Source organism: Leptonychotes weddellii, chromosome 5, assembly GCF_054177405.1.
Source record: "Leptonychotes weddellii isolate Sample4059 chromosome 5, ASM5417740v2, whole genome shotgun sequence".
Classification (NCBI taxonomy): Eukaryota; Metazoa; Chordata; class Mammalia; order Carnivora; family Phocidae; genus Leptonychotes; species Leptonychotes weddellii.
This window is the reverse complement of record NC_138373.1, coordinates 111,042,395-111,069,578: the sequence shown is the minus strand read 5'-3', so window position 1 is coordinate 111,069,578 and position 27,184 is coordinate 111,042,395. Positions and strand designations below refer to the sequence as shown.

The following is a 27,184-nucleotide window of genomic DNA, read 5'->3' as shown; positions in this document are numbered from 1 at the left end:
TTTTCCCTTCCTACTATCTTCTTCTTTTATTTAACATATAATGTATTATTTGTTTCAGAGGTACAGGTCTGTGAGTCAACAGTCTTACATAATTCACAGCACTCACCATAGCACATACCCTCCCCAATGTCTATCACCCAGCCACCCCATGCCTCCCAACCCCCACCACTCCAGCAACCCTCAGTTTGTTTCCTGAGATTAAGAATTCCTCATATCAGTGAGATCATATGATACATGTCTTTCTCTGATTGACTTATTTCGCTCAGCATAATACCCTCCAGTTCCATCCATGTTGCTGCAAATGGCAAGATTTCATTCCTTTTGATGGCTGCATAATATTCCATTGTGTACACACACACACACACACACACACATACATATACCACATCTTCTTTATCCATTCATCTGTTGATGGACATCTTGGCTCTTTCCATAGAGTTTATAGCAGTAATGTCCACAATAGCCAAACTATGCAAAAATGCTTTTTGAAGTGATCCCTAAAAAATGTCAATCAGATCATGTCACTTGCCCTGTTGTTTAAAAGCACCTACTTCCACTTGACAATGACTTCTCACTTCACTTTGAATAAACCCAAATTCTTTATCATAGCCAGCAAGGCCTCCATGATCTGATGGTTGCTGGTACCATTTTTTTGACTCATGCTAACCTCCTCCAGCCACACTGCCTTTGCTCTACTTCACTATTTGTGTTTCTTTATTTTTCCCAGAATATACTTCCTCCTCTTTTTTTCTCATGGCTGGTTCCTTTGGCTAATATCATCACTAATATCTTTGTCACTATCTTACCTAATATTGCTTTATAACCTCCACCCCTCCATCACTAATTATCACATGACTCTGTCTTCTTTTTTCCATTGATCAATACTTGAAACTGTCATGTTGGTTTATTTAGGTATTCATTCATTTTCTCTCTCCTGGAACATAAATTCCATGAGGAGAAGGACCTTGGGGTTTTTTTGTTGTTGTTGATTATTTTATCTACAGTTTCCATGGTAGAACATAATAGGTATTCAATAAGTATTCATTGACATTTTAATTAGTGGTTTTCTGCACTAAATGTGAGCCACAATATATCATGAAAATTCCAGCATATTCCCCTTCCATGGGTTTGAAGATAGGTGTAGAATAAAAATATTTCCCCTGTATTTTTCCCCTCACTGGCACTTATACTATGATGTTGAATTGGATATGCTGGTGAAAAAAAACAGCAATCAGCACCAGTGAAAACACTGAAAATGGTTTCATCTGCTGGTATGAGCTGGCTCTGTCCCTGGGGAGAAGCCTGACATATTACAGCCAGTCAGGATCTTGCAATGTATTGTCTTTCAAAGTCAAATTTCAGCCTGTCAAGAGGTGGAGAAAATGATTTGTGACCTGAAGAGATGGTAGATTAATATTTTTGAAAAGCTGTGCACTAAACCCCCCGTAGCTACCTGTTTGTTCCACTATTAAGACCTTCCTCCCTCTGGTATAGGAAATGCTGTGCACGAAACAGCATCTTTGCTTTGTATATAAACACTTCCCCTGCCCCAAGATGGGGTTTCCCAGTGAGGTGTAACATTCATTAGCCCCTTTTGGACAATGCGGTTGCTGAAACAGACTCATGTCTGTCTCACAGCTTCATTTCAGAGTCAGACTGCACTGGATGTCTGGGAGGAAGCTGTGATGTATGAAGCAGAAAGAAGATTGATTTTCTACAAGGTACCTTGTACCTGGAGTAATGAGAATGGCAAATTACTTGGTCACTGAGCAAACATGACAGGAATGTCATAGAGCGAATTTATATTTATGCAAACACATTAGGGTCACATAGGTGGGAATTCCACAAAGTGACCTTATCTCTGGAAGATATCCCTCAAAATCACCACCTTACATGGGGAAGTCTCTGCTCAGCAAAATCTGAGTAATGGCTGCTTAAAAAACAAATACTTCTAATGAATAATGTAATGCTCATGGTACAGTAAGAAATAGGATAAATTGTGGTGCCATTTTAAAATGAGAGTCTTCAACTCACAGGCTATTTCTGGTGTTCATCTTGGATTTTGTGGCAGTGGGACATAAAATATCTACTTTAATAGAGTCAAAGAAATGGAGTGATTTATCCTCATCATTGTGGGCCTTTAGAACCTCTCATTTGGTAATGGAAAAAAATCATTCGTTGATGGGGAAGCAGATAATTTTTCTATGTTTAGGCACTCCAATGCATAGAGAGCACAGAGCTTCTGAGAACATTGGAGGCAGACAAAAAAAATTTAAAAAGTCTTTAAGTGACAGAAGGAAATGGTGGTAATTCTCATTTTTAAACATTTCAAGATTTCCAACCTATGGGTTTACACAATCCACTTTAAGAAGCACTGCTAATGCTTTTAGCTGTAAATTATTAAAAGACCATTAAAATGACAATAATTTTGTTAGTGAATTTAAAAGTCTGCTGATTTTAGCAAGTAGTCCTGGATTTGTAATAATTTTTTCTTGTTTGATATTCATTTGTTGATCATTATTTTCTGAGACCCTGGTTTGTGTCTGGGGCTAGGTTAAATGTAAGGCACAGAAAGATCAAAGGCATCATCTGGCTTATCAAGCAGCATGTTTCCAGGATCTCAGGTCGTAATGTAAAATAAATCTAGAGAAAATGAACATTGGTAAGCCTAATTGTACCTACTGCATCCCGGGGAACAGGGTGGAACACAACATTCTAAGAGAAGTGTTACTTATCTGCTTTTGCCCCCTCTGGTCTCCAGAGTAGTGACTGGAATATTCCATGGGGTCCAGTTGGTCTAAGTGTTCAGAAACAACAAATGGTGACATCCTTTAACTTGGTACCTTATGGCACAACAGAATGCGTGTGTTTTTTATGTGCCACGTACCATCCTAAATGTTTCATTTGTGTGAGCCGTTGATGCTGCTCCTACTAGGTTGCCAATGAGGCCAGGAGAGCATGAGATGAAGTAACTTTGCCAAGGTCACAGAGGCAGTTAGCGGTCAAGGCCGACCTGCTGTAAACACCTGTGCTGTACAGCATCCCATGACCCCAGGGAAGTGTAACCTCCTGAATCTACATTTTGGAATAAGAAATGTATTCTAAAATTTACCACATGACTAAGACATGTTTACATCCATAACTGAATCTACATTTTAGAATAAGAAATATACTCTGAAATTTACCATATGACTAAGACATGTTTATGTGCAACTCCACGTGGTACAGACTGGAACTTGGTGTTCATTTCTAGGACATAGTCACTAAGAATCTGGTAATACACCTTGGCCCACTGCGAAATTCTTTTCCTTTCAGTTCTTTTGATCCTCCTTTGTGTTCACACTATTCTTGCCTCATGCCACTGTGCATTGGATTGCTGCATTCTTGCTTAGGGCCCCTCATTTTTATTCTAAGAGTCCTTTTATCCACTTGATCTTTTAAAGTACAGTCTCTCACTGAATTTCTAAAAAGATTGCATCCTTTAAAAGCCTTGAAAAATGCGAGTTGTTATATATACTTGTTATGCTAACTTTGCCTGCTTTGTTTGTAGGAGGATGTGGCAGTGATTGCTTCCTTCTGATTTGGGTGATCTTTTCCATGGGGTGTGTTCTTTAGGCTGCAATTAATATTGCAGTTTACTTTTGGTGGGAAGAGTCCTGATTAGAGCCAGAGCTCATGGCATACTGCCCGTTTGTCAGAAACATGGATACCTCCTGGCTTTAATGGCTTAGGGACATTCTGGCTCCATCATTTCTTCTCCCTGCCTATTGTGTGGGCTACACTAATAATGAAGAGCAGCTAACACTTCAGTGTTTTCTGTATGTCAGGTGCCAATCTAAGTGCTTTATGTGTCTTAACTAATTTAATAATAAGACTAACCCTATTAAGTGACAAGAATTATGTTCCATATTTAACAGATAAAGGGCTTTCACACAGGTAGGAAGCTGCCAAGCTAGACCTAGTACTCCAAACCTCCCTGCTGAACAGTGACTGATATAGGAGGCAAATCCAGCTTGTCCTGGAGAGGGTCAGAGATGCCTTCTTGGAAGAGTTAATAGCTGATTTCAACATGGCACTGATCTTTTCATTTGGTCTTCTCTGTACCTCTTCTTTTTTTTTTTTTTTTAAAGATTTTATTTATTTATTTGAGAGAGAGAATGAGATAGAGCATGAGAGGGGGAAGGGTCAGAGGGAGAAGCAGACTCCCTGCCGAGCAGGGAGCCCGATGCAGGACTCGATCCCGGGACTCCAGGATCATGACCTGAGCCGAAGGCAGTCGCTCAACCAACTGAGCCACCCAGGCGCCCCTGTACCTCTTCTAATTGTTATCTGGGGGGGCTGCCATATCTAACAAATATTTACTTGTTGAGCCTGTATTGTGAGTGAGGCCCTACTGTAAACACCCTATATGTGTTAACACATCCAATCCTCACAAGTTTTTAAGAAAGACATCATTATTTCCTCCCATTTCATAGTTGAAGAAATGAAAGCTCTTGCTAATTCTGTCCACTGACCCAGTTGGTCAATCGAACTCTGGTTCGATTCCAGGAAGTGGCTCCTCAGTTACAAACCCACTATTCAGTATAGCCATTATAATGTCGATGTCAAATAAGGTAGTCATCATTATAGCTGAATAATGCCCCAAAGCTTACCAGTTCATGAGTCATGCTATTTTATTCTTTGATATTTTTAATGTCTTATGAGAGCTAACAAAGTTAAGAACCAACCTTTTCTTCTTATGTACATCTCTTTCAATTAGATTATAAACCCTGAGTGATAAATATCAGCAAGTTGACACAGATGAGGACAGTTGGAGTCCAGAACTAGATCTTGCCACTATGAGAACCTGATAATGGAATCTGGTCTAGCTTGGGTCTCAAGGGATGGTCCATTCTGGTAAGCAAAGCATGGTATCTAAGTGATAAGGCAAGGGCAATGAAGCCCAAGAAATCTTAGGGAGGGCCGGAGGGTATAAGCAGACAAATCAGTGTCAGGGAAGACTATCAGGAGGGAGCAAAGACTAGGGCTGAATTTCAGGGATAGCACTCCAGGTAGTTAGCAAGAGTAAAGTGAGATCTTATATAGGTAACTGAGAGAAGAAGTCAGGCCTGGGAAAATGGTAGAAGTTCAGTTTCTAGAGCTGTAGCACTATGAGATAGTCAGAATGACCAATGTGATATGAATCCCATGGTGTTGGGTCATATCTTCTTAAATTTCTTATTCCAGATGCCAGGGCTGATCCTAATTACTGGAGGAAGGTCTGAGCCTAAAGGAGAGGGGAGACAGGTTCTGGCTTTGGAAAAATGCTTTCTCATATATCAAAGGAAGGCCTTATCCATATCCTCTCTCAAATGTTAACCAATTATTTGTCATAACTATAAGGGTTATTTCTAGATTTAGGTGCATTCCATTGGTTGTACTTACTAGGTTCCTTCCTGATTGGTTCTTGAGAAGGAGTGAAAACAGTATTTATAGACATATTGTCTTCCTTCCAGAGGAATAAACATTCTGAAAGAAGAGAAGTATCCTTTATATCAATATGTTATCCTTTGGCAGAAGGTGGGAATTAATCCTGTTTAGGCATGGCATAACGTCAGTGGTCAAGTCACTGGCCAAGTCACTGGCATGGATGGAGGACAAGAGTGATGTCTATAAACCCAAATAGCAGAGATTGAAAATTGCTGCTCTTTATTATTAGAGACCATTGTGGAGTTGTCAGCATATAATCTCCTTAAATACATTTTAATATAGTGATCAGTTTTTATTCTTCATAACTTAAAATGGAAATAGTTAATCCAGAATAAGGTGAACAGTGAGGGTGAAGTAAGTGGAGGACACATGCTCCCCACATAATCCACAAATTGGGACATGTTCCCCAGTAGGTGAACACTTAATTGTTTTATCTTCATTTGATGTTTGTACAGTGTGGTGTCAGCAGATGGTATCAGGGGTTATGTGAATGTGATTATTGTTATACAGTTCTTGGTACAGACTTAAAGAAGAGGAGGAAAGGAGCGGTACTGCCCTTCACTCTGGCATCATGTCATTGTTCCTCCTTTGTGCAAACTGGCACTAAGGTGAAAGCCAGGAACTCTTTCTAAACTCTTCATCTGGTGCATAATATGTCCACTACCATTGCTTTAGGGACAAGGACCTTGCAGTCTGAGGACCTGGATATGGGTCCTAAAGCTATCCCTTCTGGGTATGTCACGATTGAGAGAGTCACTCCACCTTTCTTGGTTTTCTTATTTTTGAAATAGATTGTTTGAGATTTAGCTCTTATTACTGCTCCATTCCATAGACTCTGGGGTGAAGCCAAATGAGACTGCTTGCCTTACCTACTCCTTACATGTTTCCAGTTCCATGTCTTTCTCCAGACTGTTCCCTTGACTTGACATGCCGTTCTTATCTCTGCTTATTAAACTCTTACCCATCCTTCAAGGTTTAGTCCAATTATTTCCTACTTCAGAGCCAGGTTTAACACATATTGAGGATGTTCTAGGGTCAGAAGGAGTGAGGGTATCGTCTAATGTAATTACCAAAATTGTGGAGTAACTGATATTCAGATAAATCTATTCTATCCTGAGTTTTTTTCAAAAGGATTTGAAAAGGCCAGAAAGTTAGTAATGTTTTATCATTTTATTTTATTTTTTTAGATAGGAAAACTCGGTTGAAATAATTGGCTTCAGTTCATATACCAGACTTGGATGAAGACAATCAGGATCTAACTCAGAATTTTGGCTACTGGTCTGGCACTTTGTCCTATTTGTCAACATTTTCTGAAGGTATCTTTGACCCCTAAGTTGGGTGTACCTCTCTAAACCATTATAATCCTTCATTTAAAACTCCATGCATCATTCTCTACTTACACGACCTTACAAATTATTTCTCCTCTATTATGAGTCTTTGAAGGATGGAAGGCACTGGGGCTTGCTGATCTTGGTATCACTTACAATGCCCCCTATAGGGCCTTGCATAAAATAAACATTTAATAATAGCTATTTTAGATGAATACAGGGTATTTCCCCAAGCCAAATTTTGAGTAAGCAGCTGCATTTCCCTTAAGTTTGCCTGATAGCAAGTGTGTCTGTGCTGACTGCTTAATAATTACTATGTACTGATGACGCATGCATAGTAAACAGTACTTTGACTATGTGATTTTAGGCTGTGTCTGTTTGAATTTAATTAAGATACACTATTATATTCTTTTCTTTATGAAAATTAATGGAAAACAAGCAATGCATTATCATAAACTTATTTATAATCCTTTATTAGCTGAAGGATGAATTATTGTGTTTACTATGTTATTGTCAAACCTTAAATTAAGAATTTACAACTTTAGTCAGAATGTAGGCTCTGTGTGTGCAAAGATCTTGCCTATCATTTTCACAGCTGTATCGCCAGTAGATGTTTAAAAATATTTGTTGAATGGTGGGTGAGGTTGTAGTTTTCAGTGGATGATGAACCTTTTACTCTATGGATAACATGTTTTAGGTTATAAGGCACTTTCACATAGGTTCTTTCTTTTGATCTTCACAGCAACTGAACGAGGTAGTTAAGGCAAATATAATTACCTTCATTTGACAAAAAAGGTCAACTGAGGCTCAAAGAGATTAAATGACTCCAGAAATCATCTACCTAACAGTAGCTGGGGACCAGCGCTTGAATCCAAGTACTCTTACTGCAAATACTGCATTCTTTCTATGTTTTCATGTAGAATAGAATGTTGGCAAGGGTACCCACATTAGATAGCCTTTTAAGGTGTTTTCTGGAAAGTTATATGTAATACATTGAAGTGGCTTTGGCATCTGAAAGATGGTATCACCAAGGACGTAATGTTACTGATTTCGGTGAAAGAATCTGAATTTGAGGTAGTTCTGAATTGTCCTTTGAGCCTTAGACTAGAAAGGAAACTACGTACAGACACTTTATTTTCCATTTACTTCCTTGGCCTCTATTTTCCAGCTTGTGTGAACTATAAGCTATTTAAAGCTTCACATTTTTACCAAAATCTTCTAAATATCCTTTTGTACTCAGTAGTTTTTGTTCCTACCAGCTGAAAAGAACCAGCTGACTTCTTTGGTATTTTTATACCTTGTGCTTTATTGTTTTCCTCCAGTGTTTTCTACCCGATGCCAAAGTGCAGATGCTGTGATTGCTACTTCTAGCTCAAGACATCTGCTTTTCAGTAGGTCCTTTTCTTTCTTTCATTCCCAATTACAATCTTTATGTACCACTGCTAAAGTATAGAGTCAGATCTTGTCCTTGCTTGAATGAATACTCTGTTCTTAGCCTCTGGATTCTTGCATGGAAAGAAAACTGAGTTTTAAGATGTGTTCCAAATGAAACATCTTCAAATCCAAGGACTTTAAAATATCCCTATAAGCTCAGTTGTTTGATAAAAAAGCATTCATTTGAAATCTGTAAGTCTAGGCACAATTTTAAATTGGGGATAAATAAGAAGTACAGGGAAAATAACTAATTGGTTTAAGGTTATTTTTGTCTTTATATGCTCCCTTCCTGTTTTGTTTTTTCTGATCCAAGTCAAACAAAATTTATATAGCATATGACTAGAAAGTGCTTTCTGTTCTATAACCTACCCAGAAAAATGATGGCTTAGATCAGAAGCTACATACTGGCTGCTCAAGGGCTGTATTTGGCATGTAGAGTGTTCTTAAAGTGGAATTAATTGAGATCATTTAAAAATTGAGGGATTTCATATATGGTTCTGGATTTCTGGATCTTCATAAGAAATGGGAGGGTATGACAGAACAAAGCTTACATTTCCATGTATCACCAATGGACAGGAGGTGGTTTCTGGAGGTGAATTAGATGGTGAGATTTATCCGTCATTTCACTTCTTTACTGCTCCTATTGGCCCCATCATAGATCTATATACAGCTTTCTTTTTCCTTCCTTCCTTCCTTCCTTCCTCCCTTCCTTCCTTCCTTCCTTTTCTCTCACCCTTCCTCCCCTCCACCCCCACAGGCCCTCTCTCCTTCCACCCAGTATTATTTTGGCAAATAGTTCACTAAATTTATTTCCAGACATGGATAATTTGCATCTTTTTGAGGATTAAAAAAAAAATCTATGGTCAGGGTACCTTTTTTAGAAGCCTAAAAAAGAAATATAGTGGGACTTAGTTTAAAGTGTTCTATTTTAAAGCATGGAAAATATGACATTAATATCATTGTTTTCATTGTCATTCTTTTAATGGAAACAATTTTGGACCTGGAAGACCTGGTTTTGAGTTTTGGCTCAGCCACCTACTAACTTTGACCTTGAACAAGTCATTTAACTTCTCTGAGTTTGTTTCCTCATCTCTGCCAGGTAATTATGTCTGCCACGCTCATGGTCATGTGTATCAAATGTGATCATGGATGTGAAAGTTCTTAGTACACCATATAGCACTATGCAAAGGTGAGATATTTTATGGGGAAGCAGAGCTAGCATATGGTTTCTCAAAACTTGGAATCTAGTGTTAGAGACAGGACTTACATACAGGATAAAATAACAATTGAAAGTATCCTAGTGACTACAAGAGATGGAGGTATTTAATGTTACCAGACATGAGAAAAAGTGCATGATCATGTCGGCTAACCAAACTCAAAATTAAAAGGATATGTATAGTATTTCTTCCATTTATTAATTTATTTATGCCATAAATACTTATTCTGTACCAACTCTGTGACCAGAAGCATCATAAGTGCTGGGGATAAAATAGTGAAATAGAAAGCCTAGATTCCTGCTCTAGAGTTTGTGTTCTAGTAGGGGGAGAGAGGAAAAATAAAAAGGAAATAGATAAGCATTATGATTTCAAATACCCTTAAGTGCCATGAAGAAAATAAATGTAGATATATACTAGAGCTGATGAGGAGAATTATTCCCATTATGACTCTTGCTATATTATCATTTTTCTTTATTTTTACTGTGATTAGACAAACATAACTTGATTTTTATTAATTTTAATCATTTTAACTGTACAATTAAGTAGAATTAAGTACATTCACAACGTTGTACAACTATGACCATTATCCATTTCTAGAACTTTTTCATCATCCCAAACAGAAACTCTATACCCATTAAACAATAACTCTCTATTTCTCCCTCCACTTCTGATCCTGGAAACCTCTCTTCTACTCTCTGTCTTTTTGATTTGGCCTATTCTAGATATCTCACATTAGTGGAATAATATTTGTACCTCAGCATCTGGCTTATTCTACTTAGCATGTTTTTAAGGTTCATCCATGTTGTAGTATGTATCAGAATTCCATTCCTTTTTAAGGACAGATAATAGTCCACTGAATATACACACCACAATGTTCATCCTTTGACAATAGTACCTATTTTAACATGATTTGATTATGGGTCTAATTTGCAGAATACTTTACAAAGCACTTTAATGTCCACTGTACATGGCAAGAAGAGTGTTACTTTAGGGATTACTGGTTAAATTGTTGTAAAATCATAGTGGTTTCTGGCACATTTGGTTTGTGTAATATTCTATCTGATGTGTCTTGAATTCTGGTTCCCAAAAATGAAGTGAGGGTGTGTACACTGGGAGAAAGTTAGGTCAGTAGTTTTCAGCAGGTATGAAATGACGATGGCTGTAGTTCAGACCAGTCTTACTCCCCTAATGTAGGACTTTCCTTGGTGTTTTTGGAGCATTTTTTCAAAATAGATTCGGGTAATAGGCTTCTACCACCACCTTGGGACATAATTTGACCATCTAATAAGTCTCACTGTTGGGAGAATTTCTCAAGATGAACATATAACCCCCTACTTCTGCTTTGCAGTGTGATTGCATCCTGCTGGAAACATACTGCTCTGCGACTGAGAAAACCAAATTCATCCAAAAGGAAAATGTTAGGGATAGATAGAAACAGTTGTTGTCGGATAAAGTAGAGTTAGGGCATGTTAAATGATTGATGTTATTCAGAAAAGGAAGTCCCAGATATTGGGAAGGGTAAAAACATATGACTTAAGAAGGGGCTGAAAGCTTGTTGCAAAGGGAACAAACCAGAAAGCAATACATTATAGAGCTTATTGTGTAGACAGAAGTTTATAGAACACAGTGGTTGCTGCTTTGATTCTTAATCAGTTGAGTTCACAGCTATTTAAGCTATTAACTGAAAGCTGAGCATAGTACTTTGCTATATTAAAATCTGATAATGTTCCACTCTTCCCTCAGAAGGAGCTCATTAAGATATATGACGTTATATACAAATATCGAACACAAACAAGGGGTGTATATAAAATGCAGTTAGAAAAATGCATGCATCCCAGTGTCACCATCTTTTTCATCATACATTGTGAAGTTGATGTGCTTGGAGTTTATATAAATCCTTGTCCAAAAATCTTGGCTAAAGAATTATTCTTAGAACAAAGTGTGGATTCTGGTGAACTCTTGATTAAACACCCTTTTCTTGGACCTCCTGCTGTTGATTTCTTTTGAGGACGTAGAGGGGCATGCCTTTCAACACATAGCTGTTACTGTCTCTTTCATGTTTTGTTTGCTTTTATAATTTTTGATGATAATGCGTTAATATTGGTGTTCTTGAGGGGATGGTTATATGAGGAGAGGCCTTCACGGATACAACTTTAGCCTTTCAGTTCACTTACCTCACAGAAGGTTTTATGTTGAGGGGAAGGTCTGTGTTGTAATGGCTTTTTGGTAAAGGTGTGTTATTCTTCTGAATGTGAGAATATGTGTCCTTCTTGCACCACAAACTTCATCCTAACAAGAAACCCTTGGGATGCCTTAGTCGCTCAGTCGGTTAAGTGTCTGCATTCTGCTCAGGTCATGATCCCAGCATCCTGTGATGGAGACCAGCATTGGGCTCCTTGCTCAGGGGGAGTCTGCCTCTCCCTCTGCCTCTGCTGCTCCCCCTGCTTGTGCTCGTGTTCTCTCTCTCTTTCTGTCTCTCTGACAAATAAATAAAATCTTAAAAAAAATCCTTAAAGATTAATTTTTTTCATTATTCTCATTCTTTCACTCTTTTGCTAGCATAAGGGAGAAGGAGCTAAAGCGGAGTAGATTTCTTCTGTGACCTAATTTCCCAAGAGAACAAGTCCACTAGAGTAAAAGGAAAAAAGTTCTTAAGTAGACAAAAAATTAGAACTGATTTCATGACTGTAAATTATTTGCTTTCTTAATTATACAAGTTTTATTAAATAAGGAAAGGAAATATTTTATTATGAAACCTGTATGTGGACCTTAGATGTATGTGCAGAGCTGGCTCTGTTTTTACCATACATACCCACAAAGTTAAATGGTAGACCTGTGATTTAGCCACGTATGATTGGAAGGTTTCTTTGTTATTCTATTTAGTGATACTCTACCCAACAATTATGAAATGTAGCCATCTCTATATCATTCAGGAGGGGATGCTTTGTGAGTTGTCTAAATACTGCCTGTCTCCCACAACCTGTTCCTAGCCATCATGTAACATAGTCATTGCTCTAAGATGGCGGGAGGAGGCAAATCCAAATTGTCCTTGTTGTTGACATTTTCGCCTGAAGTTTTTATAGGAGAAGAGATTGAATATGAAATGAAGCTTTGTGTTTTCTAGATTTCAATTATCCAGCCCTCTTCTTTATAAACATCATCAATGCACCATCATTTGGTGGTACACATACATTTTAAATTAAATGGTATAAGCTAGGTTTATTTACAATTAAATGGCTTTATTACATTTTAAGTTTCAGCTCAATTACACTCACATTTGCTTATGACTTATTGTTTGACATCGTATATTGCTTGTTACAGGTGGTTCAGTATGAAATCTCACTTATATATAAGTGAGTATATAGTATATAACCATACTGCCTTTTGTTTATTTTTAATTTAGGAAGAATAGATTTGGATTCCAGAAGCAATAGTCCATAATTTAAAAAAATCAATAAACAATGGGTAAGGATAGGGCCACTGAATACAAAACAGAAATTCAGAGAAAGGATGTAGCTTAAGGTTAATATGGTGAAATGCAAAGACCTATGAAATTTAAGTTTGATGGACACACAACCCTCTAACTGTCTAAAGCCACTGAAAAAGGAATAAATGCCTCAACAGGACATGTAAAAATGAAGGACACATCTTTAGTACTGGCCTCTTCATGCCTTGTGGTGCTCATCAGCCAGATATGGAGATCAGTCAACTGGCTTTTTCTTATTTAATGAGTCAATCAAGAAGACTGCTATATTACAGCAAGCATTTATAGATTGCTTACTATGTATCAGGATCTGTGCTTAATGCTTTACATAATGAACTCATTTACCTTCCCAACAGCTCTTTGAGGGAGTTATTATTATTATCTGCATATTTTAGAAGAGGAAATGGAGGCTTTGTGAAATTAAATAGCATGTCTCTAACAGTTGGTAGGTGGCCAAGTCTTGACATCCATGTCTGACTTCAAACATGCTCTTAATTGCCATACTATACTAAATATGCTACATTTTTAACCATATAAACAATTCAGAATTTTCAAAATTGGATAGCAGAACTGCAGCCAAATTGAAGGAATAGTTTTTAATTATCTCTTCTTAAGTCTGCATGCAGAAAATAGTCAAAAAACAAAGTTCCATTATTTTAGTGTCTACCATCCTCTCTAAAATTCTAAGCTTGTTTTTTCTTTAGACAAGCATGTTTCCACTTAGAAGTCAATGTTAGGTTCTTGCTTAAAATAATATAGTTGAAAACTAGGGTAGAGTCAGCAAATTTGACAACTAACATTATAGGACACCTAGTTAAATGTGAATTTCAGATAAAACTGATTGGGGTTAATTTCCAAAATATACAGAACTTCTGCAGCCATTAGCAGAAAAAAAAAGATTAAAAAATGAGTAGAGGATCTCAGATATTTTTCCAAAGAAGACCTACAAAGGGCCAATAGATATATGAAATGATACTCAACATCAGTCATCATCTGGGAAATGTAAATCAAAACCACAATGAGATACCACCTCCCATATGTTAGAATGGCTATTATAAACAACAACAACAACAACAACTAATAGTAATAATATGTCTCGGGGAGGATGTGGAGAAATTGGAACACTTGTATATGGTTGGTGGGAATGTAAAATAGTGCAACCACAAAAGAAAACAGTATGGAGGTCCCTCAAAAAGTAAAAAATAGAACTACCAAGAGATTCAGCACTTCTGGAAATATATCCAAAAGAATTGAGATCAGGATCAAAGGAGGTATCTGTACTCCCATGTTCATTACAGAATTATTCACAATAGCCACAATATGAAAACTACCCAGATATCCACTGACAGGTGAATGGATAAAGCAAATGGGGTATACACATACAATGGAATATTATTCAACCATAGGAAGGAAGGAAATCCTACCATTTGCAACAACATGGATGGGCCTGAAAGACATTCTGCTAAGTCAAATAAGTCACACAAAGACAAATATTGCATTATATTTTTATGAGGTATCTAAAATAGTCAGGGGGAGGAGGAAATGGGGGAATTGTTCAGTGATTATAAAGTTACAGTTAGAGAAGACAAATTCTCGAGATCCGCTGTACAACACAGTGCCCATAGTTAACAGTGTGGTGTTGTGCACTTCGAAATTTGTCAAGAGGGTAGATCTCATGTTAAGTATTCTTAACACAGACACACACCAGCAAAGGGACACAAAGAAACTTTTGGGGGTGACAGATATGTGTATACCTTGATTATGGTGATGGTATCTTGGGTATTTGCTTGTCCAGATGCATCAAATTGTATACATTAAATATGTGCAGTATTTTTGTATATCATTAGTATTTCAACCTGTAAAAAAAGATAAATTCTAATTTAAATTGGCATTCTATATTTTATCTGACAACTGTAACTAAGGGTCCCAGTCCTGATGTAGCAATTCCATTAGGTCTAATCTCAATAGGCTGGTGTCTGGTGGACGTTGGACACTTAGTTCTGGAAGTGTTAACTCAGCTTTCATCAGACTATGCAGTGTGTATAAATGATAAAAGGTGTATCATGTAAAGACTGGTCGTTTTATTTATAGCTCACAGTAATGAGATACAATAGTATTTCCTTTATCTGGTATCATGGCACTTAGGTGATTAAAAAAAAATTTCCAGATAACCAAGAGCTAACACTTCATTTTAGCCTTTTTCAGGGCACACCTGCCTAAAATGCACCATGTACTTTTGGGACCCATTACAGAGAGTGTGGAACATTGTTCAACCACTGTCTCACTGAGGACTGAACCAGTAGGCAGATCTGGATTCAAGACTCCATTGCCACTTAGATCTTGTCTTCACATTATTCTTTCAGATTCTAATGTGTAATCTGGGGATATTAATGCATGCAGAGCTTAGTTGAAAAAGTTATCATGAGGATTTAATGATACATTAAAGAAGCCAATATATTCTAAGCCAGTGCATTTAAAACTGTAAAAATATATATAGTAATATTAGTAACTTCACTTAGCATGCTGTGCTCTACTTATCCCTACGGGCATTTGAAGAGTATTTGTCTTTACCCCTAATGATCCGAGAATGCTGTATATTTATAGATTCGATATCTATTCTCTATTATCCCTGTATCACTGTTCATTTTGCAGAACCATCCGAAATCTCTGTTCATTAGCCCTGCCTCCATGTTTAGTCTGTTGCTTAATATTCTCACCTTTTAATTCTGTAGACTTAGGATAAATTCCTAAAAGTAGGTTCACTTCTCACCTATGTTTAAAACATGTGAGCTCTTTTATTTGTTGCTCAAGGACTTTTTTATTTCCCACTCATTCCTAGTCAGGAAGCTATGCTCCAAATATTAATAATATAATAGCTACAGTTTCCCTGTCTATTCTGGTTTGTGGAAGATGCTTTATGTACATTGTTTTTATTTCTTACAACAGTCCCACCAATATGTAATCGTACCCATGCATTCCATATGTGGGCATTGAGACTCAGAGTTGTTAATAGATAAATGGATTTTTCAAGTTTAGTTGTGTGTTAGAGCCAGTATTGCATGCAGGCAGGCATTTCTGACTTCTAAGCCCATGCTCTAAGAGAAGGACCTTAGAAGAAAGAGTAACACCTCTGATTTATCATATACCTTTTATTAAGTTCAAACTCACATGATTTCTTGTTTATTATAGTGATGTTGCTGCTTGGGGAAAAAAAGCGACATCCCTGTTTTATAGATAGAAAAGGAGAGTAAGTGATTCTGTTGTAGTAACAGATGCAAAGCAGTGCAGGTGTCTCAGGGGTTGATTTATTTTGTCTTATAGCATTTTTGTCTGTTTGGGTTATTAGAGCTTGGAGCCTAATCATTTAAATGATAATACATTTTTGTTTTTCTATCATTATGGTCTATAGGTGGCAAAGGCATTTTTTAAAAAAATAAACACTTTGGCTCTACATTGCTAGGCATAAAGCAGAAGTACCTCCTGGGTTTTTATACCCACCAAAATTGCAGTATTATGGCAAAAGGAATGTAAATATAAAATTGGGTGAAGGAAGAAGGCAGTTGTGGTTCTTAAATGAAGCTTGTATTTACTATCAGGCAAGCCTTAGTAAGAAACCACTGGAGCTTTTTTTTGGCTAAATCTCCAGGGTTGACTTAACTGGATAAAATCCCAAATGTAGATTCATTGTGAAACACTGATGTATCCAATAAAATGAAAAATTTAAAGCAATTCTTTTAATTCAGAAAGAGTTGAGAGACTGATTAAGATTCCAAAATCTTTGTTTTGAAGTTACCTAAGGACATAGAAGCTAACCATATGACTGGCATATGAAAATGCAATTCTCTAAACTTGTGATCATAATTTACAAGATCGGAAGTCCAGATTCTAGATGGTCAGCAGAGAGATTTTAATTTAAACATACTTGGTAAGTGTGGCATAAGTACTGTATTGTGATGATGCTGGATATAAGACAGAACATGAAAACAAAGTGGGAATAATGAAAATGTCTAGAATCAACCACCGCAGTTTCTGGATGATATAACTCATAGTGTAGGATTATTGATAGAGATACATGATTGTCTCTTAAATTTGTTACTATACATTCTTATATATGCAAAATACTTTAATCTTTAATCTCAATGTTAATATTACTGTCTACCCTAAATATAATTTGCTATTTCAGTAAATAACTTGGATATACTAGATAGAGTCATAGTATTTGTCATAAAATGCTAGTCAGGTTTGACATGATTTTTGGATAAAACCAACAATGTTGTGAAAATTGTGGCTCTAGATGTCCTATGTAGTAGGGTTTTTCTAATCACCGGTCAGGAAAAAAAGGCTGTTCCAGATTGGCAGGTGGCAGATTTAATAAACAAGAGAACTTACATATGAGGCTTGTCTTGGGTGGCCACAAGCAGAGTAGATCTCTGCACCCACCTGCCAGACTCTTAAAAGTATATAGAGAGTCCTTAATGGGGTTCAGTCATGTATACCATTCCAGATGACCTCAACAATACCTTACACTCTCAAGAATATGTCCTTGAAACAGCTCCCACTATATAAATGATGGACAGAATGTATATTCCAAGGACAGGGGAGGGGTGAGGGGTCTCCGATTGTCTGGATTCAGCTCATGGGTCATTGATCAGTCATGTCCTCTCAATGACCTCCCCCAACAAAGGGACAGAGGGAAGGCCAGTGTGGCTGCAGTGTAGGGAAGGAAGGGAAGAGGAATGTGAAGTGAGGTCAGAGAGGCCAAGGAGGGAGATGATGTTGAGCTTTCTTTCAAGTAAGAAATTAAGATTTTACTCTTGTTTCAATAGGTAAGTAAATTCTGCGATTCAAAGCAAGGCGTGGGGTGCAGTAATAAAATCTGATTTAATTTTTTTAAAATCTGATTTAAATTTTATAACATCATTCTGGTCCCTGTGAGGAGAAAATTGTGTTAACAAATTGTAGCATTCCTCCTCAAGGGTAAATTCCCATACTAGATGGGGCTGTTAGTCCATGCCAACACTGGGTTGTTGTAAATATTAGATCAATGTAGAGAAGACTCCTAAAGAGACCTTTATATATATTGTCTTATGTGGCCTTTATTTCCACAGAAGTGTCTTATGCTCAAGGGCTTTGCTCAAGGGTGGTTGGATTCTAGGTTCCAGCTTTTATCTCCATATTTGTATATAAGGCTTCCCCCCAACACCTCCCTTTCCCTCCCATCTTCTCCTCTTTAGATCAGCTAAACTTCGTTTCTGTTTTTATGGGGAAATGATTTATCTAGTAGCATAATAGTTTTTCAGTTCTTGTTTATTTACAACTAAATGCACTTTCACATGGGTGGGGAGGCAAAGGGTTTCACAGTCATTCAAAAGACCGAATCTCAGAGAATATGACTGAAACACTGAAAGGGGTGGGAGAAAGTCTGAAGGTTTAATTGTCAGTCTTCTACTTTGACAACTTCTCAACATCCTTCACTGCCAAGGTTACCGTTGCTCAATTATCCTCTTTGCCTTTTGCTCCTTGCAAGCTGCGGCTGCTTGAGGAGCAATTTCAAGGTTTCGTCCTCTGTGTGTATTTATCCTTCAGTTTCCTGTTTCTTCTTTCCTCAGATTTTGCTGTTAAAAAACTCACTTACATTTTGTCATTTTTACAGATAAATGGGACAATTCTGATAGTGCGTTTGGTCCTTGACTGTGGTAGACATGTTTAAACTGGGGTCTGGTGGTTACACACTGAATGAGAAGGGAATGCCCCCTCCTCTGTGCTCTCCTAGGAAGTCAAGAAGAAATGGACATTCAGCTCTTCTCCTTTTTGATAATGTGCCTTTGTTGAAAGCCCTCCTTCACTCCATTACACTTCAGTTTGCTCAAACTTTATCGTTATTTAAAAATTGGTTAGAGTAAAACACATTCCAGATTGGATTCCTCCCTTTTTCTTCTTTTCTAGTGTGCCCTTTCTTGTCTCCCCCTACCCTACCTCTTTCTCACATTCTTCTTTTTGTTTGTCTTTTCCTAATTTTATCCTAAAGAAATGAAACATACTTGCTTCCTCCTCGTGTTGACAACTGTACAATATATTTGGCTCTAAGGTACCATCAACATTCAGGAAAGAATCATTTTCCAGTTACTAAGCTGACCCTTGGGTCAGGCCCTATGTATTCACAAATGTATGGAGCACAGTCCCTCTTCAGGAATCTTAGAGGACAGTGAAGGATGGAGATAAGTAAATGGAAATTATAGTAGTGTGGCAGGTGGCTGGTGTGCATAAAGAAGGGTGCTCAACCTGGTCCTGAACAAATGTTATGGAAGGACTTCTAACCTGCACCCTGAACAATGAATAGAAGTTAGCATTAATGAGAGTGGACTGGGGGATGGAGTGGATAGCTGATATGTTTCAGGTGACATGGAGGTAAAATTTAGAGAGAGGACATTGAGGAAATGTAGTGAAGTTAAAATACAGACCATGAGTATGTGTGGAGAGGGAGATGGGGAAGAAAGGCAGAAAGTAAGATTAGAGACAGTCCAAAAAAACCAAAACGTTTAACTTTGATTCAGGTTTCTTAAAATATCTTTCTGAGGATTAAGGGTCTTTTCTTTTGAACATAGGGGGGAATCTTGTGAAGGCTTAAATCCTATAAAGGGTGTCTTATAATCATAGTTACATATTTGGCTACACTGTATCCCATTCAGTCAATAGTACTAGGCACTTACTGAGTACTCAATAGCACAAAGGTAGTCATGAGAAAAGGCAGACACAGACCTTGTCTTCAGTTCCAGAGGCTGACAATATTGGCTGTAAGAAGTCCAGCTAAGAGGCTGTGGCCCATGAGAAATTTTGGTGGTCTGAACTGCAGTACTGCAGTAGGGATGAAAATAAGTGTGTATGTTTAAGAGATATTCAGGAAATAGTGCTGACGGAAGATGGTAATTGACTGGAGGGAGTGGGAGAGGGGTGAGAGGGAGAAGGCAGGGGTCTCCACACATTTCCACATGTTGAACTGTATTCCCTTTCCTTTTTTAGTTTGACAGCTTGGTGACTTTGTGGGTGTTTCCATTTCCAGATGTCTAGTTATCAGTTTGACCAGCTGTCAGTTCTGTCATCCCATTTGGTGGGTACACAGTGGTATGGAAAATACAATGGGTTGTTGACCTTGTAGCAGAGGCCATTTGCTATGGCAAAGCTATTATCAAGAATTATGCTAAGCAGCTCTTCTTGTCAGATGAGTTTTGCTAAATTGTTCATTCTGCTATATGATATGCAGTACAATAAGTTTGCAGGTATCAAACGTAGAGGGGGAGGCAAGATGGCTAAAAAAATGTTAGAAAAAGTAGACTCTCAGAACAAAACTAGTAGTAAGAGTGCTGAGAGTTAACAAAGGCTACATAACGGGTGATGTAAAATGGGTATTTGATTTTCTGAGAGAGAATACAAAACCAGATTATTTCCCTCAGAGGCTTCCCGAGAACACTAGTATCTGTGTTACTCTGTGGAGAAAGTTTTCTGGAAAATATGTACACTCAAATATGCCTCTTGTTAGAAGAGGATCTGGTTACGTTTGTTGAAACTAGAGTTATACAAATATATTTGCCCCTCCCCCCCAGGTTGTTCACTAATACTGTATTAACATGCTGTGGAATTGATGCCTCACAGAATGCTCCGAGGAAAATGCTGGACTAAACAAGTAATGACTGTAGTAATGGTTAACGTTCATTGAGTGCTTATCATCCTCTGTGCATAGTGTTAAACTCTTTAAATTGACTATCTCAGTCTTCACACTGACAACACTATCAGGTGTAGATATTATTATCCTCATTTTAGTGACAACAAAAATACTCTAAGTTATGAAGTAATTTATCAAAGTAATATAGTCGGGAGGCAGGAAACTGGATTTTAAACCAAATAGTCTAATCTAAAAGGTCAAACACTTACCCTTTGTGCAATATCTCGACATGTCATAAGACCAAAGTCCATGGAGGACTTGGTTGCTGTTGGTGTGACTGAAACTCCCTTCAATCATCTCATGAATGGGACTGACCTCTCATGCCCCTCAGGGACCAAAGGAACATCCAAATGACTGGAATGTTCTCTAATGTCATAGTCATTGAGCCCTTATTCATGGCAACCAATAGATCAGGCATTTCACATGCATTATCCCATATTATAGTAGAGGAAACTGAAGTAGAAGATCCAGAAGTCAGTGGAGTCTGGACTCAAATCCAAACAGTCAGACTCAGGAGTTAGTCATGTTCTTAATCATGCAACAATGTCTCCTTAGCACCTGAATTGGTGCACACAGTTTCTCCAGGCCAAGAAATGTTTGCATATATCTGTATTAAAATATATAATTCATTTTTAATACATTTATTCATATGAAAGCCTCCTCTTCAGAACTGTACAAATTATAGCCATCATTGTTACCACTGAATCATATTTTTAGAGATGGAATTTTGGAAGTAACGGTGTGAGGAGAAAGGTAATTTAGAGAATTCAAGAGGAAGAGGAATCAGACTAGGTCAGAAAGCGACCTTGTAAACCTGCCCTAGAGCTAAGGCAAGAGTCTCCAGGTGAAACAAGAATAGAGTTCAGTATAGGATTGGAATCTGAGAAGGCACTAAGTGATGGACATATATTTTATATACCTCAGAAATAAATACAGATGAATTATATTTTATATTAGTTTCACTTACCCCTTAACAAAGTAGTAGTTAATATAAGGAATTTAGAATTAGAGTAAAAATTCAAACCCAGAATTGCCTATCATTAAAGATGACCTTAGGCAAATTTCCAAATTTCATCTTTGAAATGGGAATGGACATATCCCACATTTGTTGTGAAGAACAATATAAACATTGTCACGTAAAGTGCTAGAGAAAGTAGATGCTGAGCTTTTATTATAGGTAGCTATTATTATATTAGAACATTGCTTTCTTGAGTTTTGTGAGTTCAACTTGAAAATGTTCACTTGGTATTTTTCATTCTGTTTTTCCATTTTTCTCCCACTTCTGATAAAGTACAGAGCAGTGGATTCCAATAATATTAAAATACCTGTGTGTCTCCAGTAGTGGAATTGTAAGAAGCAGTTGTACCAGGTGATTTTTTTTTTTTTAAAGCACATTAGGAATAATAGATTTGAAATGAGTTTATTCTGGACAGGAATTCATTTAACACATTTTATCTAAACTGTTTACTCTGACCATTTGACTTGGCATTGAAGAAGAAATCTTTTAGAAAAAAAAGAGTAAGATAAGTCACTTATTTAAAGATTATTCAAACAACTATGCCTTGGATTTTGTGAATAAGTTAAATCTGTATTTATATGGAGAAAAATGGTAATGTTTCCCAGTTGATTTAGGCTATTGTTGAGTGAATGAAGACTGACTGAGGTAGGGCCTCTCTTATCTCTTGCATCATATCAAGGCACTTTGTTTGGAATACTTTTATTTTTTCTCTTCGGAATTTATACAGTAAACAGCATTTCAAATACAATAAATTCCATTTTCAGGTGTTCAGGTGTCATGAAAGCTCTAAATGTAGCACAATTATAATGGAAAAGCAGTGATTTCATATACTTAGGATTTTTACTATTTTTATTTTATTTGCAGGATGAGTAAGAGATACTTACAGAAAGCAACAAAAGGAAAGCTGCTAATAATAATATTTATTGTAACCTTGTGGGGGAAAGTTGTATCCAGTGCAAACCATCATAAAGGTAAGCTCTTCTGTTTTTTTTTTTTTTTCCCTCAGCTCTCTGTGGAAAGTGACTTCCTTTAACACAGACTATCATGTTCTATCTTCACTGGTCCGTTAGTTTTACTAGGTATGGGTTCCCCCCTGGTAATTCTCTTTAGGTAAAAATGCAGAGAGTTATCCTTAATATGGCTTTGATGGGGGAAGCATGATTGTTTCCAGGATTACTGCCATTTCTGCAAATAGTGTTCAAAGAGTATAGAATCGTGACTCTGCCTTTCCCCGTCACTTCCATTTTTAAGCTATTGATGCTAAAATGTTTGGTTGCCATGTAATAAACATGAGTTTCAAATTGCAGTCATCCTGGGAATGAAAGCGTCTTTAATGATCTGTGTCTTAATAATATGTATCTATATAAATTTCTCCTCTGTGCTTTTTGTGGATTGGATTTCTTCATGCCAGAGTACCTCGTTGACCACCTTTTGGGCTCTATCCCTAATGTGATATTCAGCAGGCTCAGTTCAGAACAGAGTGAGAATATTTGTTTTATACATATGTGTTAAGCCTGACAGTTCAGCCCTTTCTGTTCTCTTTCCTGAGCCGAAGACTCAGTATGATGAATAACTACCTTTTCCAAATGAATTAAAATGGGGCTATTTCTGAACTGTTCTTACCATAATCAAGTATTCATAACCTGAATAGTCAATTTAGATTTTTCTGTGAAATATGATTTTACAATTCAATTTTCAGTCCTCTGTAAAGTCTAGAGATGAGCAACTTTTAAATTTTATTTTTGGGGGAAGAGGGAGTTAAGAGCGCCTTGAATTTTGTAACACTTAAATTAGTTACACATGTGCATTTAATTAGCATTACATAGAACATTAACACCAGGGAGAGGGAAGACATGGTGTGAAGGAGTGATACCTCTGAGGCAAAATCTTTTCCCCTGTGTTTAAAACCAAAAAGAGACATTTTTCAAAATAAGAGAATTTTATGAAGAGGCCCTTCGTATTTCATAATCCTATTTTCACCCCACAGTGTGTGTGTGTGCCTGTGTATACATATAATATTAATTATATCATAGGTCTATTTTAGAATGTTCTTCTTTTCTTTAATACAGCATACTGATCCACAAATCCTCTTTGATAATTGTTATTTGTTCAAAAATAAAAAGATGTCGAGGAGGACATTATTCCCCATGCCTCCAAATTGGCAACAATGGACCAAATCTAAGGACAAAGTAGTGTTAAATACTCACCTTTTAGTAAGACTTGCAAACTACTTGGGCTTAACAAGAGAAGACACACCATCCCTTCTGTGATGGGTGGCCACCCCCATGCCTTTTCCCAGCCTATAAAAGAATTGAGAGAAATGGGGAGTTTTATAGGAATGGTGGGTGTCACTCTGGTGAAGCAAGGGTTCATGGTAAAGATGCTTTCTCAGCTCCAAAGCCAAGTGATATGATCCATGCAAAATGCCCCTTTTGTTTTAAACTATTTTACCTTTAAAATAATAAGTATAATGTATATGTAAGTCATGTCCATAAAATGAATTTGTGGTTCATACTCTCACCGCCCAATTTAGAAATGTAACATTTCTAATACTCTGGAAACTGGCCATGTCTGACACTCTGATTTCATTCCTTTGCCTCTTTCCCCAGACAATCACTACTCTTAAATTTTGTGATTATAATTCTTTGGCATTTATTTCTAATTTCACCATGTATTTATATATATGTAAATACACATATTTATGTATATATTTATATATAAATATGTGTATATTTTATATATATAAGGCATATTCCTTAATTATGCCTGTTACTGAATTTTCATAATAGTATTATACTGTATTTTTCTGTAATTTGCTACTGTGCCCAACAGGTACTTGGGGTGTTCATTGGGGTTGATGGCATATAGCTAGAGTTTATTCTTTTTTACTGTTACTCCGCATTTTATTGTATGAAGTCACCACAATTAATATATTTATATTCTTGTACATGAACACTTAGTATTTTATATTCCTGCCATTATGAATGGTGCTTCCATAAATATTCTTGCACTTCCCCCCCAGTGCACATGTGCAAGAGTTTCTTGAGAACACAGTCCGAGGAGCAAAATTGCTGGGTCTCGGGGCATGCATATCTTCAGTCTTACCAGATAATGCCAAATGGTTTTCCAAAGTGGTAGTACTAATAAAGTAGTTCAAGGTATTTTCTTACTGTATTTGTAATCTTGCTGTATGTGTAGATCTCTCTCCTTTCTGGGTGATTAGTGCTCAGCATGTCTTATCTCTTTTCTTGATTAGTCTCACCAGAATTGGTCAATTTTATTAGTTTTCTAAGAATCAGCTTTTGCCTTTGTTGATCCTCTCCCTTGTGTCTCTTGTATGTCATTACTTTTGCTCTTATCTTTATGATTTCATCAGTTGTGTTTATTTTTGTTTATATAACAAGCACTTAAACTCAGGGTATGCCAGGTAATTGTGGGGAAGTGAAACTTCTTGGATTTCTCAGTGCTCCAAAAGGCCCTAGCCTCCTGAGTCTTTTCACACCTATAGTTATTTGTGTAGTTAATTGCTTTGATTGAAAGGATGATAAAACTCCTCTTATCTCCTCAAGTGACTTTAATGTTATAGCTTGGATTAGGTCCCTAGATTAAGTTCTCAAGTGCCAGAAAGATTGGGGCACCACCTCTCTGGGTGTGAAACTCCTGATCTTGGAGACACCTGGGGTTTACTTGGCCCTTAGAAAGATGTATTTACATTCTGAAAGATTTGAGTGAGAACCTAGGATCCTTTCTAACCTATCTCAAAGCAGCAAAAGATTTTTTTTCCTTTCAGGATGGGAGGAGATGACTGTCTCTCCTATACGTAAGTGGAAAAAAACCCATTCTACTCTGTTACTCACCTGTAGAGTTTTCAGCTACTTATGTAACATATGACCTGGCCTTCATCATGAGTAAGGCATAGGGCAAAGCAGGCCGATTTACTTATTTCTTACGAGATAATCACAAAAAATCTCTGATTCAGAGCACCTTGTATAAGCATTCAAGATAAAAGTAATAAAGATGAATATTAAAAACTCAACAGCACTATTCTAAGAGCTTTACAGATTTCAGCTCATTTAATCTTCATAACAGTCTCTAAAGTATGTACTATCATTAAACCCACTTTGCAGATCAGAAACTACAGCAAGGAAAGGTTAAATAATTTGTCCTTGATTGGCTAGTTAGTAACGAGGAGGCAGGATTCAAATTTAGGCAGTCTTGCTTCATACAACCATGATATATAGCTAGTAGTGAATTTCTCTTTTTATTTATTTATTTATTTATTTATTTATTTATTCATTCATTCATTCATTCATTCATTTGACAGAGAAAGACAGCGAGAGAGGGAACACAAGCAGGGGGAGTGGGAGAGGGAGAAGCAGGCTTCCCGCCAAGGAGGGAGCCCCATGCGGGGCTCTGATCCCAGGACGCTGGGATCATGACCTGAGCCAAAGGCAGACGCTTAACGACTGAGCCACCCAGGCGCCCCAGAATTTCTCTTTATACTATTTGTGGTTTAGTTGACTTCCTAAATCTATGGATTGGTGTCTTTCATGAACTTTGAAAAAATTTCAGGTATTATCTCATCAAATATTTCTTCTACACCTTTATCTCTACTATCTAGAACTCTGGTTATGTGGATGTCAGCTTTCTCACAGTGTCCTCTGTGTGTTTCAACCATTGTATTTTCTACCTTCAAGTCTCTCAGTGAATTCTGGGTATTTATTCACATCTTCCTACCACACTCGTTCTGTGTTCTCTTCAGTCTAATCTGCCCTTTCATCCATATATTAAGTTTTAATTTCATCTATTATATGCTATTCACAATTTTTTTTTTTTGGTGAATTGGCTTTTGATACTGATATATTTTTGTTCTAATTTATGTTTGTATTTCCTCTTTATACACTTGATATATGATATATATGTTTTGTATATGTTATATAGGTCTTTAAATATTATATATAATTACTATATAATGTATATTAAAATTATATTATGTATATTTTGTATATATTACATATGCAATATATAATATATACAAAACATATATAATATATATGTCATATATATTTATACAAACATTTAAAAGCATATATAATTATGATATATACTATATTAAAATTATATTACATATTGTATGTACATTTTGTATACATGTTTCATATATATACATTTTATATTTGAGTTGATGATTCTATTTTATGAAATTTTTCTGTTCTCTTCCTGGTGAGTCTCACTCATGATATTTATTTTAAAGTTTTGTGATTTAAAAAAAATTGTGAGCTAATAATGTTCATTGGAATCATGTATGTGAGAATTTTTTTTTAATTTTTTTTATTCTTATGTTAATCCCCATACATTACATCATTAGTTTTAGATGTAGTGTTCCATGATTCATTGTTTGTGCATAACACCCAGTGCTCCATGCAGAATGTGCCCTCCTCAATACCCACCACCAGGCTAACCCATCCTCCCACCCCCCTCCCCTCTAGAACCCTCAGTTTGTTTTTCAGAGTC

At 36.8% G+C, this 27,184-nt stretch overlaps 1 protein-coding gene across 2 annotated transcripts in view; it reads left to right on the top strand.

Moving 5' to 3' along the window:
• The window catches only part of TAFA2 (TAFA chemokine like family member 2), a 425,372-nt gene that overhangs the window by 262,170 nt on the left and 136,018 nt on the right, over positions 1-27,184 (top strand). For both annotated transcript variants that reach the window (XR_014145740.1, XM_081821979.1), the window contains exon 2: positions 22,535-22,641. Coding sequence is in view for 1 of the 2 variants with exons in the window: in XM_081821979.1 (XP_081678105.1) it covers positions 22,536-22,641 (106 nt within the window). In the remaining variant the exon portion in view is untranslated. The remainder of the gene's footprint in view (positions 1-22,534; positions 22,642-27,184) is intronic.